The sequence below is a fragment of the Echinops telfairi genome, unplaced genomic scaffold (genome assembly GCF_000313985.2).
Source record: "Echinops telfairi isolate 266 unplaced genomic scaffold, ASM31398v2 ScPeMD7_5592;HRSCAF=6446, whole genome shotgun sequence".
NCBI lineage: Eukaryota > Metazoa > Chordata > Mammalia > Afrosoricida > Tenrecidae > Echinops > Echinops telfairi.
Window position 1 is genome coordinate 34,922,387 of NW_022109491.1, and position 25,752 is coordinate 34,948,138.

The following is a 25,752-nucleotide window of genomic DNA, read 5'->3' on the forward strand; positions in this document are numbered from 1 at the left end:
CCACTGGCCCTGTTCACTCACCCACGAAATGGAAGAGATGGCTATCTGGCCAACAAACCATAAGAAATCCATATTGTGCCCATTTCAAAGAAAGGTGACCCAACAGAAAGCAGAAGTTATACAAATCACTAATACCACATACAAATAAAAGTGTGCTGACGGTAATTCAAAACTAGCTGTGGCAGCTTAGTAACAGAGAACTGCCAGAATTTCAAGCATGATTCAGAAGGGGGTGTGGAAAGAGGGATATTTATCAACTTTGTTGCTGATATCAGATGGGTCTTGGCTGAAAGAAGAGAGAGCCAGGAAGATGTTTACCAACATTTCAACTATGCAAAGTCACTAGTTTGTGTGAATCACAATAAATTGTGGATAAAAGTTTGAAGAATGAGAATTCCAGAACATTTAATTATTTTCCTATAGAACCTGCACATAGACCAAGAGGCAGCCCGTAAAATGGAACATAAGGGTACTACAGAGTTTAATATTCATCTGTATCCTTTCACCATTCAGTAGAACCCGGCCCTCGACACTAATCCGGTCTAGAAGGAGTGTCTAAACATGATGCAGTCGAGTTCCGAATCCATTTTTCCCATAAAAAAATAACTGGAAATGGATTCATCGATTTTCGGCCACCAAGTTTTTACCCTAGCCTTGCTTTTTTATACAAAACATTACACATAAATTTCAAAGTAAATAAGTTCAGAGTTAAATAATATAATTTAAATAAAAAACCACAACATTAGAAAAGTATTTTTAAGTATTGTTTTTGTTTTGTTTTTAATCGCTTTATTAGGAGCTCATACGACTCTTATCACAATCCATACATACATCAATTGTGTAAAGCACATTTGTACATTCATTGCCCTCGTCATTCTCAAAACATTTCCTCTCCACTTAAGCTCCCAGCATCAGGTCCTCATTTATTCCCCTCCCTCCTCGCTCCCCCCTCCCTCATGAGCCCTTGATAATTTATAAATTATTATTTTGTCATATCTTGCCCTGTCCGACGTCTCCCTTCACCCACTTTTCTGTTGTCCGTCCCCCAGGGAGGTCACATGTAGATCCTTGTAATCGGTTCCCCCTTTCCACCCCACCCTCTCTCTACCCTCCCAGTATCGCCACTCACACCACTGGTCCTGAAGGGATCATCCGCCCTGGATTCCCTGTTTCCAGTGTACATCCTCTGGTCTAGCCATATTTGTAAGGTAGGATTGGGATCATGATAGTGGGGGAGGAGAAAGCATTTAGGAACTAGAGGAAAGAAAGTTTTTTAACAACAGCAGTATGGCCCATACCTTGAGATTGAGGAGGATCTGGAACTGTGGATACGGATGTGGAGAGGAGGAAGCATTTAGGAACTAGAGGAAAGAAACGTTTTTAACAACAGCAGTATGGCCCATACCTTGAGATTGAGGAGGATCTGGAACTGTGGATACGGATGTGGAGAGGAGGGATGGAGAGAGAGTGGTTGTTTGGAAGGGAATTCCCCTTCCATCAAATCAACTTCTTTTCAGGAGTTTTGTCTCTTCCTTGACTGTTTTCACTAGGACCTGACTGGCTTTCTCTAAAAGAAAAAAAAATCTGTCTAATGTGGTCTGCTGTTGGCATTTCTTTAACTGTTTTCTAAAAGGGTTTACTAAATTATCATCAAAACATGGTTAACCAGTTCTTTATCATGATGATTATTTTCATGAAACTTTTTCTTAAGACCCATGTTTTTTTATCTAAAAGCAGTACAAAAAGCCACACACATACACACACACACGCACAAACTAAGACTATTATAGCAAAACGCTAGGAACACAACCGCAAAAGGTTTAAACGCGGACTCACAATGCCTACTAACAGCGCCAACTAACGCCTAGTGGCCGAAATGTGAACTGCTTTTGTTGACAAAAATCACGTGTGCCTGGTCCTGATTCTGATGTTTTGTTCGAGCTCAGATACAAAGTTTTCTCGACATTTCACATCGAAATGCCATTACGTCGAGTACTGATGCGGTCAAGTACCGGGGTTCTCCTGTACTTATTTATCAATCTTTTCCCTGTGCAAGTAACCCGAGGACTGAGGAGCATGTGGCATCAGGATGGGTGGAAGACTCTACAATAAATAGATGGGACAACCTTGCTTGCTGAAGACAAAGAGAACTTGAAGCACTGACAGATGAACATCAAAACTTTGAGTTTGGATGTCAACTCAATGTCAAGAAAACAAAAATCCTCTCAACTGAACCAATAAATAAAAATAATAAACAGAGAAAAGATTGAAGCTGTCAAGAATAACATTTTACTTGGATCCACAATAAACATCCATGGAAACAGCAGTCAAGAAATCAAATGTCATATTGCATTGGGCATATCTGCTGCAAAAGACCTCTTTAAAGTGTTAAAAAAAAAAAAGTCACTTAGAGTACTGTATGCCTACCCGAGTCATGGTATTTTCTATCCCCTCCTATGCATCTCAATGCCTACCAATGAATAAGGAATCCCTGCGCATTAGACTGCTAACTGCAAGATCAGAAATTCAAACCCACCAGCTGTCCCACAGGAAAAAGATAAGACCATCCACTCCCCTAAAGACTTAAACATTTAGGATCAGTATGTGCTGGAATCAACTCTTTGACAGTGGGTTTTGTTTTGTATGAACAAGTGAATCCTTTGAGTTAGGGGGTTGGTGGATATGGATTATAATGTGGTTTGCTAGAAGAACACACCAATCTGTCTTGTACAGCCAGATGCTCCCTGGACTCAAGGATGGGAGACTTAGTCTCGCACACTCGGAACATGCTATCAGGAAAGACCAGCCCCTGGAAAAGGACATGCTTAGTAAAAGAGAGAATCACATTATCAAAGGGCTGTATCTTCCATGCGGGATTGGCTTCCAACTGAGTGGTGGAAAGGGGTTCACACATAGTAACAATTGTGAGACTGATGCCGGGCGGTGTCCTCTTGTGTTCTACACAGTGTCATTGTAAATAAGACCCTAACTCAACAGCACCTAACCACAACAAAGTGTGGCCTTGCCTGTTACCTTCGAACCAAAGAAATTGTTGTATAACTGAACCGATTTTTCGGGATATTCAACCCCTTTACAATCCTACTTCTTTCTCTGGCTGTGTGTTCATCTACAGTATGGCTAAATTCTCTGAGGTTCTTAATCACTTCTGCTCAAAATGAATTGCCCTTTGCTTAGGATTCAATAGAGTTTACACAGGTTGACTTATGACTGGCCTAATCTTAACTTTGTTGTGAATCACATCATAATGGAGGAGAAAAACAGTCATATTTTTCCTAATTTGACCCTGAAACGTGCATTGCCATCTGTGGTGTCGGTAGATCATTAAAGAAAAACGGATTTTAAAACTGAACTATGTCAAGATACCGTATATACTTGTGTATGAGCCAAGTTTTTCAGCACATTAGGTGCCTTGGCTGATATTTGGGTCAGTTTATAATCAAGTATATATGGTATATCATTTATCTCTCAGTAGTTGAGAATTTAAATGTTAATGAATACAGGTTAAAAGCTGAAATGTTTTATAATCAAAATTAATTGCTTCAAGAGTATGTTTTATTTAGTACATCATACTGGTTAAGTAGAAGGTCCCCACATCAAAAAAAAAGGAAGAAGAGGAGGAGAAGACTGCATAAGATGAATTGACTGAGGCTGGCTGCAACAGTGGGCTCCTGCATAACAATATGAGGATGGCACAGGACCCTGCTGTACACAGGGTTGATAGGAGCCACAACAATAACAACAAACACAGTGCATCTTGAATACCAGCTTTGCAAAGACTTTGTAAAACATGCTACTGGTAGGAGGAAGAAAAAAGGGTTTTATGACCATGTCACACCATTTACTTTTAAAAAATCATAAGACCCCTACCAACCAAAGCCTGGGGTCTTCGGTGGTATCTGTGAGTTTAAAAGGGTTCATCAGACTTTGGTGTCTGGGTGACCTGGTTAGAGGGTATACCAGCAATGATATGCACTTAAAGACTGTAATGAGGGGACGGCATAGCTGTGGTGATCGTCCAGAGAATGTCGCAGGACCCAGCTATCTTGGTACACAGCTATTCTTCTTTTAGAATGTCTCAGGCTGATCTCTTCCTTTCAGCTCAATACCATGTTGTGGTGCTCTGGAGTCCAATCCAGCCGAGCGTTACACATGCAGGTGAAAATGAGCTGAATAGAAATGAGTCCTGGACAAAGATCACAAGAGAGTCTCCAGATGCCTGGAATGGCGGTAGCAGGATTATTTTGTGATAAGTATGTAACCTGAGTTCTACAGTCACATGAACTGCAGCTTAGATAACTAGGAGGTTCGAAGACTATTACTGTCTGTTTCTGACATTGTCTTCTAGGAGAGGCACGTCACAAAACTGCCTAGATTCTTTCGGGTCTTTTGTTATACCCTATTCTGGTCCTCTGTGGGTTATGAATTCAGACTGGGCCAGAAGGGGTGGCTTGTCTCTGCCCCGTGCTGCCTTGGTCCTCAGCTGGGAAGCAAATGGCTGGGGTGACTCAAACAGCTTGGGGCTGGAATCATCTGGACATTTGTCCACCAACATGTTTTGGCATCTTGGATGCGATGACCCAACAGCAGGGCTCAGTTAGCACTCTTCATCTGATTGCCTAGAAGAGGCCTCAAGGTGGAATTCTGACTTGTACTTCAAGATAGCAAGAACCAATGTTCCAGAGAACAAGCAGGGAAGCCTCATGGTCTTTTGGAACCCAATTTATTCATGTAATTTCTTTCTGTACTTCACTGGTCATAATCTTACCTAGTTTCAAGCAAAGGGACACAAACACATCTTCTGGTGGCAGGACTTTGATAGATTATGCAGCCTCATTTCAAAACAGTTAATAACATAAAAAAAACCCCAGCTGCCATTGAGCTAATTCCACCTCATAAGTTCCCTATAGGACAGAACAGAACTAGTCTATAGGACTTCAAATATGTCTATCTTCACAGAAGCAGACTGCCTCATCTTTCTCCCCCAGAGGGGCTGGTGGGTCCTGACCACCAACCTTTAGATTAGCAACCTTAAACAACTCTAAGATAGACACCATCATTTCAGAAGGACAATAAGTAATTCACTTTAAACCACTTCCTTGGACTCAATTCATAGGCGTGCTACTAAAAATTTACATTTCCAGATTAGTTGATATAAAAATGAGATTTACCCCCTGTATTAGTCTGGGTGCTTTGGAGAAACAAATCCACAGCAACTCATGTATAAGAGAGAGTTTTATGTAAAGAAAATGTGCATCACAAAAACATCCCAACCCAATGCTGCCCAAGCCCACAAGTCCAACATTAACCCATTAAGCCAACACCAGTCCACAAAGTCCTCCACTTCACAGAGGCAATGATGCCGACTGCAGGAGGAAAGTTGAGTCAGTGAACGAACAAGCATCTCAACACTAGCAGGGGTCTCCACACGGCTGCTCCAGCACCCAGGGCTGCATCGGGATAGGTCCATGTGGCTTCTCCTTGGGGATGTCTTGTAGGAAGTCAATCTTGCAAGCTGAAGCAGGGAACTACTAAGGCAGCTGCACCCGGTGCAACCATCACAAAACAAGAGACCCGAGAACTAGAAAGGTGAGGCTCACCACCCATTTATCCCTCCGCCTTTCAATTAACCCCACATGTGATTATCGGCCAGGCTGGCACAATTAACTAACTCACCCCCCCATGCCCCCTTCTAAGACATTGAAGCCTTTGGACCCTTCTCTGTATAGGAATATAGGGTACATAAAGTGATAGAATTAAAGAGGATATATATTTTACTAAATATAAGAAAAATACATCTTGATCCAATGATACATATAATTTTAATTTAATGTTTAAAGTTAATATAAACCATTTCCTGTGATGGTTGAATAACTGAAAAATGATGATGCCATGGGTCTAACACTACTGTGATTAATGGCCTACATTCAGAACTTAAGAAAATGCTCAAGTTCACTTGGAGGCTCATCAAATTAAACAGTGGTGTTTTTTTTCTTTCTCATCCACATTCGAGGAAGGAAGCTCATGAACTTCAGGTTAAAAACATACATTTTAACTTGTTTGCACCCTAAGAAATGCACCTTTAAAGACATTGGCATAGGATGGAATCTTGCATTGATTGTATACTTAGGATTATAAGACTCATAAGAATATTTACATGAAATATCCAGTTGAATCTTGAATATTTTTCTACCTGGAATCGTACCCAGAGAAATTCTAACAATAATTATTTAAATCCATAATTGCTCTCTCATTGGTATATTTGCATTCATTACTCCCTATGTTGTTCATTATGATCCTAAAATAACTGAATGGCAAGACAGACTTACTGTATGAAGGTGTGACAAAAGGTATTGATACTAAGATTCCAGGTCTCATGTGACAGGTTTATGCCAACAAAAGATGCTTACTCATGGCTCTCCAAGCAGTGAATGGCCAGAGACAAATCTCCCAGTGATCCTGGTACACTTGTCCTCGTCTCAGTAGAGTAAGTGCTGCCATTAAAAAAAGAAGAAAGAAAGAAAATGGTTCCATTAGAAGTGGCTTCCTAGGGGATTTGCTGGGACAGTAAAATTAAAGGCACAGGGTGTAGCTGAGAAAGTTATAGCAATTCAGTTTCTATTACTTTGTTTATTATTCCAAAGGAGAAATCTTGATAATTGTTCTCAGAGGACATAAGACAATCACAAGGGCTTATTATGATATGAAATTTTAAGAAAATAGAAAACTACACCGGTGAGTAAAAGACAGGAAAGCTACACTGAGGAATTAATTTGCCATCACAGCAATGTGCCTTCTCCTTGTTTGAGGGTAGCAAGGACCTGACCCCTTCAGATTTCTATTGTTCCCCAAACTCAAAGAACATTGAAAAAGAATGAAATCTTGAGTCTCTCAAGGATGCCAACTCTTCCATTGGGTGTAAGTCAAAAAGTGTACAGTTCTCCTGGGGAAAGTTGAGAGAGAGAGAGAGAGGGAGAGAATGTGAGAGGGCACAGCACGGCCTTCTGCAGTGTCCCCAGCTAGAGGAGGATATGTCAACAAACAATAGCACTTTGATATTTTTGTTTTTAAAAGGTTCCTGTGGTTTTATAGCAAGAATTTTTGACTTAACATATTATTTCCACACCATCTTTTGGGCTTTATTAACATTTCTCTGTCTGCATATCATTGTAGACGTTTGGTTTTCTTATTTTATGTATGTTTATTTAACCACTGCGACTGTTCTTTGAAGGTTAAAACTGACTTAACTTTGGTAAAGGGATTCTCTTTAGCTTGGCTCATTCTCTTTCTGAAAAAATAATTTTATTGGGTTATACTTCTCTTATCATACGATTTAGTCAATCACATTAAGAAGCATTGTGCAATCATCACCACAATCCGTTTCAGAACATTTTCTTCTTCTACTCATTGTTGTTAGCTCCCCATTTCCCCCCATCCTCCCAAGTCACTGTCTTCCTGAATCTCCCTATCCTGGATTTCACAATTGAAAACTCATAGCACACACAAACAGGAAGCAAGCAAGCAAACAGACGAAACCCCCACAACAATGACTAGACAGCACATAGAAAGACCTTGGCCAAAAAGAAAGCAGAAAATATTACAAACGGAAACACTTTAAAATAGGTCACCGGATACCATTTCTCTCCCTAGGATTTGGATTTTATTACTTACAATCCTTGGATCATACAAGCTGGTGTGCTTCTTCCACATGGACTTAGATGACACCTCAGATGGCTGCTTGTTTTAAGATAAGCCTTTAAGACCACCAGGTGCTATATTTTCTGATAGCCATGCACCATCTGGTATCTTCATCGCACTGTGCTATAGCACCCATATCTTCAGTGATCTCTTCGTGAAGGTGTATACGCATCCTCTTGACATGATCCATTAATCTTCAAAAAGGTTTTTGCTTTCTGGCAAATCACGACTTTCCAGGCTCACCTTGATCTTTCTGGCCCAGATACAGAAACAGACTCTCCCCCAAAGAGGCTGTGTTCTTTTTAGTAGGAGAAAGAAACAGTAGTGTAACTTCCACGTAGACGCTCTAGTATGGAACATTATTTCTCGACTATTCCAGTGAACAAAGCAGGAAAAAGATTTGTTTCTTGTGAACGCATGATTCCAAATTGATTTTTCCAATTGTATGTTCCAACTTAAATTCTTGATTCTATGACTATTTGTTCTTTATTAATCTTGATACATAGCAAATGATATATAAATACTTCCTGGTTTTACTGACAACATGATAGTAGTTCTCAGAAAATTGTTCAATAAAAATACAAATAATAAAACCACAGAATACAGTTCAAATTTTTCTCCACGGTTCCTTTTCTTTTGTAGCTGCCTTTCACATGAAAATAACATCAAACACACTTCTGAAGAAAATGGGCACCAGCAAGAACAAGCACACCGGGGGCAGGCGGTGCTCGGAACACGGCACCTTCAGCTCCTCGGAGGAAGAAGGCTCCACTCTCTGTAGTTTGGGTTTGGTTTTTAGTTTGTTTTGAGGGAGACGGAAGAACTCATATAGCTAATGTCTCCCAAATTCTGTACAGCATGTGCACATCACCAGCATCTGTTTCTTAATCATGATTTCCGATCCAGCATACCAATTCCCTTCCATTACTTAATTCCCAGTAATATTTAAGTCCTCATGCTTTCAAATATTCACCTTTTGAAAAACAAGGCTCAATCTTATTGTGACCTTTTCATTTCTTGTGATGGTGGCAATGGTGGTTTTGCTCTTACTTCCTTTTCTAAGCTAACTATTGCCATACTGAAATTTATATTATATAAATCTTTGTCTATCTATCATCTACCTATCTATCTGTCTAGCTCCACATTCTCAGAATGTCCAGTACCATATTTTTCCTACAATAGAATTTCATACAGTTAGCAAAATACTACATAGAAAGACTAAGACAGATTCAAGTTTTGTGTAAACATCTTTTGATTTATGGTTCAAAATTAGTTCTTACTTCTAATATTGATATCTTTGTTTTAATTACAGATTTATCTAATCTGGAATTCCTATTTTGCAGAGCCCTTTGATAAATTCAAAATCGATTATAAAATATTCAAACTCTTTAAAGCCAATTAAGAATGTTAGACATACATAAAAAATGAATGTTATAAAATATCACCAAAGTATGCCATAATGGAATCTTATTAAGTTGTTAAATCAATACATAGAAAATGAGTTAGATTTTTTTTATTTTTAAAGCCATTGCTGGAGTAATTGTAAACTTTCCCTTTAGAAACATTATTTTATAGAGGAGCTGGACAAAGGAAAGATTTCGTATTTAAGGTTTAAGATGCTAGGTGCGACTGAACTAGCATTCCTGGGAGATGCCAATCTAAACCAAAATAAGGAAATGTTCAGTATTTGGAATATTTGTATTGGAGACTATTGTAAAAATTAGAGATACAGTGCAATGATCCACCAATTTAGAAATGCATTATTATCATGTCTACTTCTCTACTCCTTATTGCCCCTGTGGAACATCAAGCTGCCCAGAAGGAAAGACAAATCAGATTACAGGGAGAAGTAGAGGCTCAGAATGGGTGGATCTTTAATTACAGTGGCCATTTTCCTAAGGTTTGGGATGGCTTGGCAGTACATCAAGTAGTAATTATGTTTTAAATTATTGTTTTTCCTTGAGGAATCCGCCCTTCTGCCTCAAGACAAAATCCTCTTAGGAGAGAGCAGAAAGCAATCATTTCAACCTATATGTTTTAGCTCTTCATAAACCTCCCATTTTCCAAACCGTTTGGAAGAGAATGGCTTCATCTACACAGGTGAGGCAACGTGGCCGTTCTCTGGATAATGAACAGCTTTATTCAACTTAGGGGAAAAATTAGATTTGAGGCCCAGTTATCCCCAGTGAACTGATGAATTAAATGATCTGATTGAATTTAACAAGTAATTATTCAACTCCTCTCCTCACGTGCATGTTCTGGGTTACAGAAAGCTTCTACAATTTATTTGAGGCATGGTCGTATCCTTGTCATTCCCAAATGACTCAGACATTGAGGGGTACCCCCCTCATAATTTTTCCACCTGTTCAGTCCCTAGCAAAGGCTATCTTTTGTCATTTATTTTTGGCTTAGAGTGCACATAGGCCAATGAATATGGAGTGGTAGCATGGAGGAAAGTCAGCTTAGTAAATAAGCAAAATTTAAATTTATCGTAAGGAAATTACATACTTAACTCTTCTAAGCCTTGGTTTCTTCATTGATAATAAAGAAAAAATTGAATATCTAGGTTGCTTCTCACTCATAAGTGGCTTAAATTCTACAGAATTTCTTTCTTCGCATACCAGTTAATACAGAGGCAGTGTTGGTTAACTTGTGGATTCAGTGTCGTCACTGAAGACACATGTGCTTTCTATCTTGTTGCTTCCTTCATGGCGGTGCTGTGGGCTTTGCATTAGGGTGCTAACCACAGGTCAACTGTTCAAATCTCCCTCAGGAGAAAGATGAGGCTCTCTGCTCCCCTAAGGCGTTAGCCTAAGAAACCCTACATAGGTTCCCTACGAGCTGGAATGCAGTGGTTAGCAGTGGTTTGTGGATGGTGGTGTTATTAATACTAGTTTCAAAAGGAGCCTTGGTGGGTTAAGCATCGTGCTGTGAACTGAACAAGCGAAAGATGATGCAATTGTCTTCTGAAAAGATGTGCAGTCTCAGAACTCCTAGGAGCTGTGCTGGTACACTGGCTTTGGGATGCTGTCATCAGAACTTGACTTTATGATTTTAACCTTTGCATATATGCTAATCATTTCCTACTTTTGAAAAGTGATCCAGATGTGACACAGAAATAGTCCCTGTGATATGTTATTTCTTTAGAGTGAGGAACATATTCTCATAGTACCTGCTCCCACAGGGTTTTCTGTGATTTGACATGGATTCAATGGCAGTGAATTTGATTTGCGAGATGCAGGCCAGAGCCTTGGTGGCACAGTAGGATTAACATTGAACTGCTAACCGCGAGGTCAGCAGTTCGAGCTAACCAGCTACTCTGCAGGAGAAAGGAGAGGCTGTCTAGTCATGTAAAGATTTGAAGCCTCAGAAACTCAAAAGGGAAGTCCTAGTCTACCAGGTGCAATCAACTCAATGGCAAGGGGTTGAGATTTTGGAGATGTAGGTCAGGATTATACCACACAGCAATACCCAGGTTAATCACCAGCATAGGCTGCTTAGCTCTTGTGACTGACTGGGGAGAATCAATATTGAACCACGGTTGAGAGGGGCCACTGAAGCATAGATACAATTAATAAGATAGAACATGTAAAATTAGTGTTCTATTACTAAAATGTAACCCATGAAGAGCAAGACGGAGCAACCAACAGCATAAAAATGGAGGGAGATTATATTTCCCTGGTACATACCAACCTTCTTCTTGACTTTATATTTGCTGCCTTACCCACATGGTAAGGGAAAGGGAGCTATCTCATTCATTTTTATATCCTCATTAATCAGTACTGTCCTACCAATAGAAAAGACATTCAGGAATATGCAGCACCTAGTGCTCATGCAGAACTTGTATATGGCTCAGGAGGCTGTTGTGCAAACAGAGCAAGGGAAGGCTGAAAATCAGAAAGTTATATATTAGGATTGTGTCATCTTACCATAGTTACTCAAATAATCAGAAAAGTTGGATAATATGAAGAAGAATGTGGCATCAAGATTGGAGGAAGGCTTATGAATGCCCTGTGATATGCAAAGAACACAATCTTGCTTGCTGAAAATGAGGAAGAAATGAAACACTTGCTCATGATGATCAAGGATTGAAGCCTTCAGTATGAATTACAACTCAATGTAAAGAAAACCAAAGTCTTCACAACTGGACCAATAGGTGACATCATGATAAATGGAGAAAAGATTGAAGTTGTCAAGGATTTCATCTTGCTTAGAACCACAATCAATGCTCATAGAAGTAGCATTCAAGAGCTCAAACGATGCCTTTTTATCGAGTAAACCTGCCGCACAAGACCTCTCTCAGGTGTTGAAAAGCAAGGATATTAACTTTGAGCACTAAGGTGCGCCTGATCCAAGCCATGGTACTTTCAATCGCCTCATGTGCATGTGAAAGTTGGACACTGAATAGGGGAGATTGAAAAAGAACTGAAGCAACTGAACTATAGAGTTGGTAAGGAATATTGAAAGTACCTTGTACTATTAAAAGAACAAACAAACAAAATGTCTTAGAAGGATTACAGCCAGAATGCTTCTTAGAAGCAAGGATGACATGACTTAGCCTGACATACATTGGACATCTTATCAGAAGTGACCAGTCCCTGGAGAAGGCCACCATGCTCGGTAAATTAGAGGACCAGCAAAATGGAGGAAGACCTTGACAAGATGAATTGACACAGTGACTGCAACATGGGCTCAAACTTAAGAATAATCGTGAGGGCGGTGCAGGACTGGGTGGTGTTTCATTCTGTTGTACATCGGGTCTCTATGAGTCAGCACCAACTCGTAGGAAGGACCTTAAAATCCCCAAATCATAGTTGTTTTCCCAGCAGTTTGAATGACTGTGGGTTATTCCACACACTTTCTTCCCAAAGCAATCCCATAGCAATTGAGTCTATGTCCAAGAGAAGCTTGCAGTTTTATGGTGATGACAGATACCCAGTGGAAAAGATGACATGGATACTTATAGAGACTCTTATTTATAGAGACTTATGAGGAACAAAAAGTATACTGTGAACCTGGGACAGCTCTCTCAGGTATACCTCCAAGATTATAGATCCTACGTGACTGGCACAGCATAGAAAATAAGGATAAATCATTCCTGTCATATTCCATTGAAGAAAACTGTGTTTATTGAAGAAGACTATTTAGATAACAAATACATAACACACTTTGGAACCTTTTTTGACCTGGAGGGTGATAAGAAGACAATAAATAGAAATAAATACAAATGCAAAATTTATCTCAAAGTATTGAAACATGTTTCTGTGATCAATGAATGGCTGCAGACATGGTATTTCAGTAAAACATTTGTCTTAATCTCATTAGAGGACCTGCAAAAAAAAAAAAAAAAGAGGGTGGAATACCACAGTAAAAGGGGAGGGTGGAGGGGAGGGGAGGGAGAAAGGGGAAACAAATGACAAGGTCTACATATAACCTCCTCCCAGGGAAATGGACAGCAGAGAAGTGGGTGAGGGAGACGCCGGATGATGTAAGATATGATAACATAATAATAATTTATAAATTATCAAGGGTTCAGGAGAGGAGGGAACAGGAAGGGAGGAGGGGAAAATGAGGAGCTGACACCAAGGGCTCGAGTAGAAAGCAGGTGTTGTGAGAGTGATGAAGTCAACATATGTACTAATGTGCTGGACACAAATGATGTATGTAAGGATTGTAAAGAGTTGTATGAGCCCCTAATAAAATGATTATTAAAGGGGGGGGGGCTGGGAAGTTGTATGAAGATTATCTATTTCAAAGAGCTGATCTTTCCAACAGTCTGTTAAGATCAAACCTAATAAAATGATTTTATGAGACAAAGTGTAACTAAGGACAAGTCTTGGATTTATCAATGTGATCATCTGAGCCAGGAAAAGTCAAGGTAGTGAGGTCAGGTCAGAAGATTAGATGATTGTTAATTGCAATTACAAAGGGCAATGTGAATATATTTTCTTGGTAAATATGAGGTAAATGGAGGGGCTTATAAAGAAGTATTCAGAAACTTGAAAAATGGTTCTGGTGAGGGAAAAAATATGGCCAGGAATGTTGCACCAAGGAATTTTTTGCTTGACCCTTGTTTAGTCCAGGTCAACTATAGAAATAAGTTTATTGACACTTGTGTGTAAGAGAGAGTTTTCTATCCAAGAGTAATTGTATATTAAGAAAACATTCCGGTCCATAGTCTGATATTAGCCCATATGTCTGATACTAGTCCATAAATTCCTCTTTAGACTCATGCAGCACATACAATGATGCCAAATGCATGAAGATCACAGGCCGGTGGGTAGAAAATCTTGTGGGTCCAGTGCCAGGATCTCAATGCTGGTGCAAGTCTCCATGTGGCTCCTCCAGCTCTCTGAGTGTCTCAGCACCAAGAAAGGGAAGGCAGAGAGAGTGCCCCACTGAGATAGAAGAAGCTCCCAGAATCCTCAGGAGAAGACTATGCCCACAGAGTCATGATTGGCTATGACCTGATTGACAGGCTAGCCCCCCACCCCCTTCACTCAAGTTGACAGGAGATTATATAACTGCCCCAAACCTGCTCATTCTTTGAAGGTAGCAAGGGCTGTCCTAGGAGAATTCCATTGGAAAACCTTACTGCATCCATTCTACAGCCCTCATGTTGCACCTTCAGACTTCGTTTGCTTCCCCAAACTCAAAGAATATTGCAAAGGTACTTGATTTGAGTCCCTAAGATAACAAAACTGTTCTTTGGGTGTGCTGCCAATCAAAGAACGCACAATTCTTCATAGGGGTGCGGGGGTTAGAACAAATACCAAACCCACTGACATCAAGTCAATTCCAATTGATCTTGACCCTCTGTAGGGTTTTCAAGAATGTAAATCTCTATAGGACTAGAAATTGAAGCAGCTAGTAGTTTTGAATCATCAACCTTGGGGTTGTCCTTTAAACGTTTACCTGACAGCACCACCAGGGAAGGGTTAGAGAGATGGAAATACCATGTTCAGAAGGGCATAGACTTAAATGAAGTAGTCTCCAAATCAAAATACTTCATGTTTCAAAGTGAAACCACTAGCTTCATATTTTGATGTTTTTGTTTAAGGATTCTATGATTTTGTAGCAATACTTTTTGGGTTGCCAACCTATAAGGAGTTAATCAGCCTTTCAAGATGAGGAAATTACTCAGAAGCCTGTGTTAAGAAAGGAACGGTAATTTCCAAGTTGATGATCTTTTTCATCCATGGATGCTTTGAGTGCTCTGATACGAAGTTCACCAAATGATTGTCACCAGCTTCCCAAAATGAATGCAGCCAAGGGAGTTGTCACAGAGCTGTGACTGGAGGCAATAATATGATTTAATCTGATAGAGCTTCAGCTCCCCATTCCAATCATGGCCTTGGAATGTCCTCCAGAGCGGTGTGAATGGACAGGCAGAGAGGCTGTCAGATGCTCCGTTCAGAAATGCCAAGGATTGAGTGACTCATGACATGTCATTAACTACAACCCCACTGAGCTCTTGAGCCCAGAAGTTATACATGGGTACGTCAGAAAGTTGGTAAGATTTCTTTATCTTTCAATACCATTTTTCTGCAACTGTGTTGAATCCCCTTTATACTTTTTGGAACCAAGCAAATGGAAATGTAATGGAGGGATGAAATGTACCAAGGAAGTGTTAAAGGTTCTAAACAAGAAAAATAAACCAGCTCTGAAGCTTTCGGCAGAGAAGAAAATAATGAAGAATATTCATATATCTGTGGGAAAAACCTCCCCAAAACTCATGGGAAACCTGATACTCTGTGCTTTCCAAAGACAATTATGCAGACACGTGAATTTTCTCACAATCTTCTCTCTTTGGGAGACTTCTGTTTCTTATTGAAATTATTCATTTTTAGAATAAGCAACAAATTTACCTGCAAGGAAAGCCATTTGATTTGGGAGCAGGACAATAAACACACACACACACACACACACACACACACACGCACACACAATCTTCCCATTCTTAATGTATTTTTTGTGTCATTTTCTGGTACTGCTATAACAGAAATACAAGAATTGGATTGACAAACAAAAAATTAATTTCTTTACAGTTGAGGAGGGTAAAAGTCCAAATTCAGAGTGTTCGTGACATAGTGGTTATGCACTGGCTGTTAACTGCAAGGTCAACAGTTCAAAACCACCCACCACTTGGTGAGAGAAAGGGCTTTCTACTCCCATAAAGAGTTATGCTCTCAGAAACTCACAGGATAGTATTACATTAATCTACAGGGTTACTATGAGTCGGTACTGATTCAATGGCAGTGAGTTTGGTTTATAGGGTATTTTGGTTTTGTTTGTGTGTTTGCTTTTATTGTTTTTTGTTTGTTTTGGCTATCTTTCTGTGTTAACTCTGGATTGGGAGGATCCTTTCTCTTCCCACAACTACTAAGCTTTATCTAGTTGACCAATCTGTGGCAAGAACCCTGCTGACATTGGTAATACTCGATAAAGTATCGATGAAATAAACTCAAAGAGCACAGTGGGCAGTGGTGTGGGAAGCAGCCAGTGATATGCTGAAAACAACTCCTAGTAGTACACAAGAAGATTTGCTCTCCTTTTAATAGCTGTGACTTTTCTGCAGGAGCAAGCCTTTTTAATGAGCAAGCCTGGTACTTATTTGCATTCTTCACTTCATTTAGAAAGGTGGTCCTCCCTTAAGCTTAGGAATAACTGACATGTGCAAATGCTTATCTTTGCTCTTCACGCTCCTAATTCCCATGCTCTTTATTGCAGTTTTTATGTAAATTTTTGTCATGACCACAGAATGTGAGGCAATTATAAATGGGAAATTGACTCTCCAGCATCAGGGACTCTCTGTATGTTGTCAGCATCAGGGGCTCCCTAGATTATTTTGTCAGCATTTATGCTTTTGCAAACCCATTGGTGGGTAAAAAATGCCCTATTTTCCCCCCATAGAGCAAAGCGATTATGCAAACCCACTTAATCAGCCTTTTAGTGCATTTACTAGTGCTCTATAAAACTCAGGAATGTCATTCTTTTGTTATGCTGATGTTTGGGTGTTGTGACATGCATAGAAAAATAAAATTAAAACAGTAGCCTTAGTTCCATTTTCTTTGTCCTGTGTATCTCCACAGGGTAGATCCTGACCATTTCAAAGACATGTTGACAGTTTTCATCAACAGAGCATCATTTAACCAGCTATACATTTCTCTTTTTGAAAATTGTACAGCTTGATAGAGAGTTTAGATCAAAGAAAAACATTAGTATGGGAAATCAAAGATTGAAATTTGTGAGATGATGGTGGCCTTGCCTCAAAAATGATTCACCCTTAAAGCTTTTTAATTAACTCACCTTGAAATGAGTTTGTACCATTGACATCTTCACAGAAATAGGAGTATTTGGCTTTCAAGCCTTGTGCATTCCTGCCCTAGGTCCTCCCAGGTGCCTGACGAAGACAAAGCCCAGCCTGTCCCTGTTCTTGCTGTTAGTTGCTACAGAGTTGATTGCAAGTCATGATGACCCCACATGTGTCAGAGCAGAACAGTGACTATGACCTTTCGGAAGTAGATTTGATGGATTTCTTTCAAGGCTCCTTTGAGTGGATTCAAACTGCCACCCTTTCAGCTACAGGATGAGAGTTTAACCACTTGCACCATCCAGGAACTCCGTTCCATGACAATAAGCAAAACCAAACCAAACTCACTGCAAGTAGATTCCAATTCATAGTATAAAAGGGTTCTGAGCCTGTACATCTTTATTGAAGCTGAAAGCCTCACCTTTCTCCTGCAAAATAGCTGTTGGATTTGAACTACCATCCATGTGGTAATTAGCCCAATGCTTATCCCACAGTGTTGTGGTTACTCATTGGGCTGTGGTTCGAAACCACCAGGTGATCTATAGGAGAAAGAAGGGACTTTCTACTCCCATAAAGAGTGACAGTCTCCAAAACTCACAGGGGCATTTCTACTCTGTCCTATAAGGTCACTTGGAGTTGACATTGAGTTTGGTTGAGTTTTCAAAGAGTGGTAGAGTGGATTGTGCCTTCGGTCGCTAATCTCAAAATTGGCAGTTCAAACCCACAAGCCTCTCTGGGCAGGGTAGGTGTGGAGGGACTGAAGCATCTGCTCCCTTGAAGATTTCCAGCCTTGGAAAGGCACAGGGCAGGTCTACGTTGCCTTATAGATCACTATGAGTCAAAATTGACTAAATGACAGTGAGTTGTTTAGAAGTGTTTTATAGTTTTAGCTCTTATATTTAGAAGCTTGATTCAGTTTTACTTTTTATATGATGATCAATAAGGAAACAACTTCACCCTTGAGCAGGTGGGCATCCATTTATCTCAGAATCGTTTGTTGAAAAACCTTTCTGCCTTGAATTGCCTTGGCAAAGTCAATGGAAATTCAATTGAACGTTGTATTAGGGTTTATTTGGGGACTCTCGACTCTGTTCCATTGATCTATATGTCTAGCCTTATACCAGCACCACAATGTCTTAATTCCTTTCAAAGTCAACATCTTTTGGTTACAAAATGTGTGTCCTCCAACACAGCTGTGGAGAAGGCTCCAGAACTCACCTCTCTCTTATACCTCTTGGGTTCAGTCTATGTGGAAAAGAGCAATGAGCAGCTGTAGCTCATTGGGGCTTACCTCTAATTTGCTCTTCCCACAAAACACTGGCTCTGGCTTCCACACTGTATCCTGTGACCTGAGGCTAAGGCACCGACCATCACACATCATTGTACCATCCAAGGACATTGCTCATCCTTCCTTCTTTCCATACCCTGTCACCTGTCGCGGATGTTTGATATCTCTTTTTTGCAATAGCATCTGTTCTTTGTACTCAAGATTTTGAGCACAACTCGTGGTTTATTGAGACAAGTGCATATGATCCTGGATTTCACGTGTTAACCCCACCAACAAGCTTGGCATTAAGGAAAGACACAATTGGATGCCCTTGAAACGTCGTTGCAGCCAATGACTCCCCTTTGCCAGCCCTCCATCATACAAACCCTTCCCAGGGAACCATGCTCTCTTCTTTGTTGGAGGAGATTCAGGCGTGTGTTGCATTGGTGTTTTTCAGCTGGTCAGCTGGCTGGAAGCTCCTCTGTCGAGATGTATCGCCAAGTCCTCCTGTCTGGCTGTCGTTGTGTGGAGCTGGACTGCTGGAAGGGGCGGACTGCAGAAGAAGAACCTGTCATCACCCACGGGTTCACCATGACAACAGAAATATCCTTCAAGGTACAGTGGGTGCATGCTGCTGAGGGAAGGAGCGGAGGCAACCTGGACCTTTGAGGAAAGCCTCCTGACATAGAAAGCCCTCGGTCAGGAGTAGGTCAGTAGGTCACTTTAGGCCAATAGTCTTATTAGTCAGGTTTGTTATTTCAGAATTAAAATATAGCATCTCAACCACAGGTAAGTGGCATCAGGTGAATTAATTCATGTGGCATTGTTAAAGAAGTTGTCTTATCAAAAAGGAAGTCAATGATTTTTCTGCTCATGTTTCTGTCTTACTGCCATCAAGCGGATTCTGGTCCATTGCCACCCTATAGGACAGAGTGAACTGCCCTGGTGGGTTTCAGAGGCCATAACTCTTTACAGGGGTAGGAAAACCTCCTCTTTCTCCCTTGGAGCGCCCCATGTTTAGCCCCTTATTTTTTCTTGCATTTTTTTAATGTGAAGTACATAATAAAAGTGTATGTACAACACCTTTCGACAGTGTAACTAATGGATATAAAATGTCCACCTGCGTAAGAGTCACCTGATTGTGTGTGTGTGTGTGTGTGTGTGTGTGTGTAACTTTACTGACATGCAGAAACACTTCCTTGTGTCTATTCCCATCTGAATGACCTCCCTTGGCCCAGGCATGACCCTGAGCCTGATGATTATTGTCATCCCTACTTTGCCTTCCAAAGAGATATACTAGCCCCTTGTGTCCTCACCAATGTGGCTTTTGCCAGTAACTGAACCACATAGAAATTGATTCATACTGTATTATTTTTCTGCCTTTTTCACTCCATATTTTTGGGAGACTCATCTATATTGTTGCATGTATCTTATTTTCTTTCTTCTTTATATTAATATCATATTAAGTCCTGTAATATAATTGTCATATAATAGCTCATTTTGTGATGCTATAATGGAATATTAAATATTAGATGCCAATTTATCATGCTGTTGCCTTAGGAACACATCCATAGTAGACAAAGTTTTATTGTCTCTTGCAACCTGGGAAAAAGCATATCATGGGGAACTGTGTGGTCAGAGGTGTTAACAAGAATTTACCGGGATTAGGTCTCATGTTAGGTGATTTGGGTAACTGTTCAAAGAAGCAAACTTTACCTCTTGAGGGGGTCCTATCAAAAAAGGAAGTGATTTTGTATCTGGATATCTTAATAAAATCTATCTAGGCAGTATTGATGTGATTATTAATGAAGAAGCAGCTGTCCTTTTTATTAATCATCTCGTGGCACACCTGAATGGCAGCCCTGCTCTCTGGAATTGAGGTGATGGGCTCTAACTCTTTACCACCCATGAGTTCATGGCCCCACCCTCTGAGAGCTAAGAGACTAGAGCTCCACTCTAAAATGCATCCAACCCTGTTTCCTGTGCTCTTTCAAATGTTCTGCTGGCTCCAAACTCCGGGATAATTCTATTCTTGAAGGAGAACGGATTTAGTTCCTTTGGTCTGTTTTCCGCTTGTGAACTTACAAGAAGCAGACACTGTATTTCCTTTTGTCTTGCCCTTGACTTCTGTCTAAGTTAGTCAGTTATCTATTATAGTAATTGGTTGGAACGATAAATCAGTCTCATTATTTCGAACATAAGATTAGGCACCCACACCCTTGGCAAGAATTCTAGACATTGTGTCCTGAGTTTGTTCAACAGAATTTCCAAAATCTTGAAATTTTATTTTCATTGTGTACCTTTTATTTCTAAGCCCATCTCTTTCTTCTCACATTTTAATGTAAATAGCAAAGAGAAACCTTCTGGTCACCTTAAGATTTGTCTAGAAATCTATTCAACCAAATGTCCAAGTTCTACCTTCTACCAAACACAAAAGTTTAAACATAATTTTGACGAGCTCTTTCCTACTTCACAAAAGGGTTCACCCTTTCTCCGTTGTCCAGTCATGTTTTGGTTTTGTTTTAAAGCCTCAGCAATGGTACCTTTTGCATCCTCATTTCTAGCAAAATCTGTTGATGCCACCATATGTATTCTCTAAGATGGCAGGGACTCTTTTTGGCTATCGTCACTATCCTCTGACCCTTCACCAGAATTGCCTTCGACATCTGTAATTCACAAACAGTCATTTCATTGTCCCAACCCAATTCTCTTGAGTCAATTACAACCCACGGTGACCTTAAAAGGCAGAATAGGACTCTCTCCTGAGGTTTTTGAGGTTGTAAATCTTGACAGGAGACAACAGCCTCATATCTCTCCTTAGGGACAGTTGGTGGGTTTGAACCACCTACCTAATAATTAACAGTCCCATGCTTAATCCAGTGTACCACCATGACTCATGCGCTTTTTATGATTAGACATCTTAAAATTTTGCCAACCTCCCCCCATGACCTCATCCTAAACCCACTTCCACATTCTAGGTTTTTGTAATAGCTGCAACTATTTCTAAAGTCTTAGTGATACAGTGCGAGGTAGTTAGTTTATTGTGCCAACCTGGCTGATAAACACATGTGGGGTTAATTGAAGGGCGGAGGGATAAATGGCTCAGGGGGCCTCGCCTCTCGAGTTCTCAGGTCTCTTGCTTTCTGATGGTTGGACCAGGGTGCAGCTGCCTTAGAAGTTCCCTGCTTTAGCTTGTAAAGCTGACTTCCTGCAAGACATCCCCAAGGAGAAGCCGCATGGACCTACCCGGATGCAACCCTGGGTGCTGGAACAGCCATGTGGAGACCCCTGCCAGCGCTGAGATGCTTACACATCCACTGGATCCGGTTTCCTCCTAGTCGGCATCATTGCATCTGTTTTGTGAGATGGAGGAGGACTTTGTGGATTGGTGTTGGACATATGGGTTTATGGGTTAATGTTGGACTTGTGGGCTTGGGCAGCACTGGGTTGGGATGTTATCTTGACTTAACCTTTATATAAAACTCTCTTATACATGAGTTTCTGTGGATTTGTTTCTCTAAAGTACCCAGACTAACACATAGTTCCACTATAATAGAAATGCCACAGGTGGGTGGTTTTTACAAAGAAATTTTTATTTTCTAAACTTAGGAGGTTATAAGTTTGAATTCAGGGAGTTGGCACTAGAAGTCTTTCAGTGTTGTTTCTGGGAGCATTTGTTGCTATGCACCAATGACTATATCCTTACTGTTTACTGATCCTGATTTGGAATAACCTATTTATTTCTCCAATAAATCTCCATAATTATGAGTATTGTATGTGAATTCTGTGTGACCAATTCAACTAATTATCAAGCCCCACACAGGTTAGAATGCTATGTGAGGAATAGTTGGTATTAGAATAGGTAAAGAAGGATGGAGTGTGGAGGCATGTGTGTTAGTCTGGGTAGATTAGAGAAACAAATCCAGAGACACTCACGTGTATAAGAAAGAGCTTTATATAAAAGAGCAATTGTATATTGAGAAAACATCCCAGCCCAGTCCAAATTGTCCATAAGTCCGTTATTAGCCCATATGTCCAATACCAGTCTATACGTTCGTCTTCAGACTCATGCAACACTTGCAATAATACCGAATGGCGGAAGCTCACAGGCCAGTGGGTGGAAAGTCTGGTGGATCCAGTGGCAGCGGCTGCATCTCTGCAGAAAATTATCTTCACAAGTGCATAGACCTAGGTGAAGGCTATGTCTCAAAACAATCACTTCACGTTTTGATAATTTTTAAAGATTTTATGATTTCATAGCAAATTTTTTTTACATACCCTCATAGCACCATTCACTAAATTTTACAACAAAGTTTAATGTGGGGTTGACCTTCACAATGCTCAAAACCCTTAAGTATTGTCATCTCCCTCTGAAGTTGAGTAGTCTTAAGATCATTGGATATTCTTAAGTAGAAATTTATAGGGTTATTAGTTTATTTCCACTGTCCTCCTCGTCCCATAGTCCTTGTTCTTTGTCACTGATCGCAGCCCTAATTGGGAGGGGAGCTTTAAGAAAAAGTGGGAGCAGATGACCCTACTATGGAGTAGAGACAGTTTGAGCTCAGTTGACTCGATGGAGATGCTCTTCGAGAGACAGTCTATTACAGTCAGCCTGCCCCTGAGCTCGGTCAGGATCTGAGGGTACTGGGCACTGACCCACGACCTAAAGGCCTTGTCCCACTTCCCTGTTCACTGTCCCAGTCTACCCCTCTGATTCTGGTGAGGAGCCATTATATCTTCTTTAAAAATTGCCATTCTGTGAGTTCCTTGTAGGGAAGATAGTTCCAAGCACATTGTAGGGCATATTTATTTTATCGGAAGCATTCGCCCCCCTGGCCTCTGCCGTCATGTCGACTCGGAGTGATTCTCTGTACACTCAGCCATCCAGGTGCTTCTTGGGTCCCATCTGTCACCCCAGCATCATGGGCTACTGCACGCTTATTCTTGGGCTCAGTAATGCACCACTTCTCAATAACATCCACACAGTGGGACAGGGGTGGTGATTAAGATTCCATCTAACCGAGTACAGCTTTGTCGCTCTGCCGGATGGAGTTGGCCAGGATCATCAGAGAGAGGCAGGAACCATCACCCCAGTGTTTCTCCAGCTACGCCCTCCTGGGATTGTGCGGCATAGAAAACTTGGGAGAGATGGGGTAGGTTTGCAGGAGGTGGAGACAGATCCGGGAGGTAGAAATGCCAACCAGTTTTATGGACAGATAGATATCCCATAGCAAGTATCCTCTCTGTCTCTCGAAGGGGCGGGGGTGGGGGGGTGGGGGGGTGGGGGGTGGTGGTTCAGGGGTGCTGCAGCCTCCAGTCTTCTCTGCTGGCAATTAAGGCGCCTAGGGAACAAAATTTAAGGATTCACTCACTGTCATGCTTGTGCAAGTACAGAGTTGGCACCTGAGAGTGAGTGTCTCATTAAATATTGGCCTCTAGACACCTGGTTTGCATGATTATCAGTATGCAATATGCTTCCCCAGAAAGCAGTGGGCAAGGTAGTGTATTTCCTAAGGCTGCTCTAACAAAGGGCCCAACAAGCTTAGGCGGCTTAGACTGAAATGGATTGTCACGCTGGTGTGAAAGCTAGGAGGCAGCATCAGCGGTGTCGAAGGACCAGATCACCTCTGAAGGTTCTAGGGAAGATCTTCCTCCCGTCCAGCTTCTCATTGCTCCAGGAGGTGTGCGCTTCCTGCGGCCCCATCACTTCATCGTCTTGGGCCATCTTTTCTCAGTGTCTGTCTCTGTGGAACGTCTCTCTTAGAGGGACATGATTTATGTTGGATTAGGACCCACCCTACTCCAATATGACCTTGTGCTTGCTGCTAGTTGCCATTAAGTCAATTCTGACTCACGACAACCCTTGTGTGTCAGAACTGTGCTCCATTCAATTTTCAAGGCTGCGACCTTTTGGAAGCAGATGCCTGTCTGTCCTGTGTTCCAGAGCGTGTCTGGGGAGGTTCAAACTGTCAGCCTTTTGACTAATAGTCGAGTCCTTCACTGTATGGGCCACCCAGAAATAGCCGTGGCTTAACGGATAGCATCTTCAAAGACTTTCTGTAACGTATCTTTCTGGACACAGTTCAATCCATAGCAGGTTACTTGGTGAGAAAGGGTAGGGAGAGAATCAGCATACAAGGCCCTGTGTGACCTGCGTCCCATTTTCTTATATCTTATCACCCACCCAACCCCTGCCTGCCTCGCCCCTCCACTCCTCCCCCCCAATACAGTGCTCCAGCCTGTAAAAAAAGCATAGGCTTCCTTTTTGTTTCTAGAACATGGTTGGCAGATCCCTATTGGCCTTGGCCCAGCTCTTCCCCTGATGTCCACACAGCTCAACCCTTACCTTTTTGAGGGTTTTCTGAAATGCCAACTCAAGGAGGCATACTGGACTAGTCTGTTTAATTCTGTAGCCAGTCAATAGCCTCCCCCTTCACACACTTGACACCTCTTTCCCAGATTTTTTTTCATTTTTAATTTACCACATGACATTTGCCACCTTATAACACACTGCTTAATTCATCTAATTATTAGGTTTGCTGGGTACTGTCTGCTGGACTAATCTGCAGAATAGAGACCTGGACCTTTGTGTTGCTCCCTGAAGGATCAAAAACACTGGAAACAAAGCCTGCCCTATAAGAACCAGTGGCCATCTCACTTTATCTGTGCAATAGGTCTGGTAACACCGACTTCACAGGTTCATTGTCTAGCACAGCAGGTAGTACATGGGAACCACTTGCCAGTGGCCAGAGTTACCCTGATTTATGGCAACCTCAAATGTGTCAAAGGAGAACTTGGTGCAGCTGGGTTTCCAATGACTGGTTTTCTGAATGTGATTCCTGTAACTTTCATCCAAGGCATCTCAGGATGGACTGGAACCTTGTGCTTAGTGGCAGTGTGTTAGCAGTTTACATCACCCAGGGACTTCTTATAATCTAGGAGATCCTCAAAAATGGTTTTGTTGGGTTTTTTGTTTATTTTTAATGAATGTTCTCATCTCAAAGCTCCCACTACATTTTTATTCTTTCTCACTTGTGATCATCAGATACATAAATCGTGTCCTTCATTCTTGTGTGCGACACTCCCTCAATAGTAAGATATGGGAGGGGGGTGAGAAGACCATCCCCATGAATACCAGCGCTGGCTCTCACAGACATTTGCAGTTGGCCTTTGCGGTGGATAGGCCGTGGTCTACAGCCACCAGGAGTGTTGCAGCAGCAGAATGCACCGATTGCAAAGCTTCCTCGTCTTCTATCACACAGTCCACCTGCTCTCGGCACCTGCGATCCAGAGTTCTCTCAGCAGTAACTTCCGATGATTAGTGGATGGACCAAGATAAAAGGCTATTTCCTGGGAAAGGGCACTGGCTGTAATTCAGCCCTTTTAGGGAGGATTTCTAACTCTACACTTTGCATTTATTTGTTGTTCATCTTCTATATTGGATCTTCTCTGTCTG

The 25,752-nt window shown here is 41.2% G+C and overlaps 1 protein-coding gene across 1 annotated transcript in view; it reads left to right on the top strand.

Moving 5' to 3' along the window:
• The window catches only part of PLCB1 (phospholipase C beta 1), an 842,442-nt gene that overhangs the window by 601,507 nt on the left and 215,183 nt on the right, over positions 1-25,752 (top strand). The window contains exon 11 of the mRNA XM_030887038.2: positions 18,754-18,911. Coding sequence (XP_030742898.1) covers positions 18,754-18,911 — 158 coding nt within the window. The remainder of the gene's footprint in view (positions 1-18,753; positions 18,912-25,752) is intronic.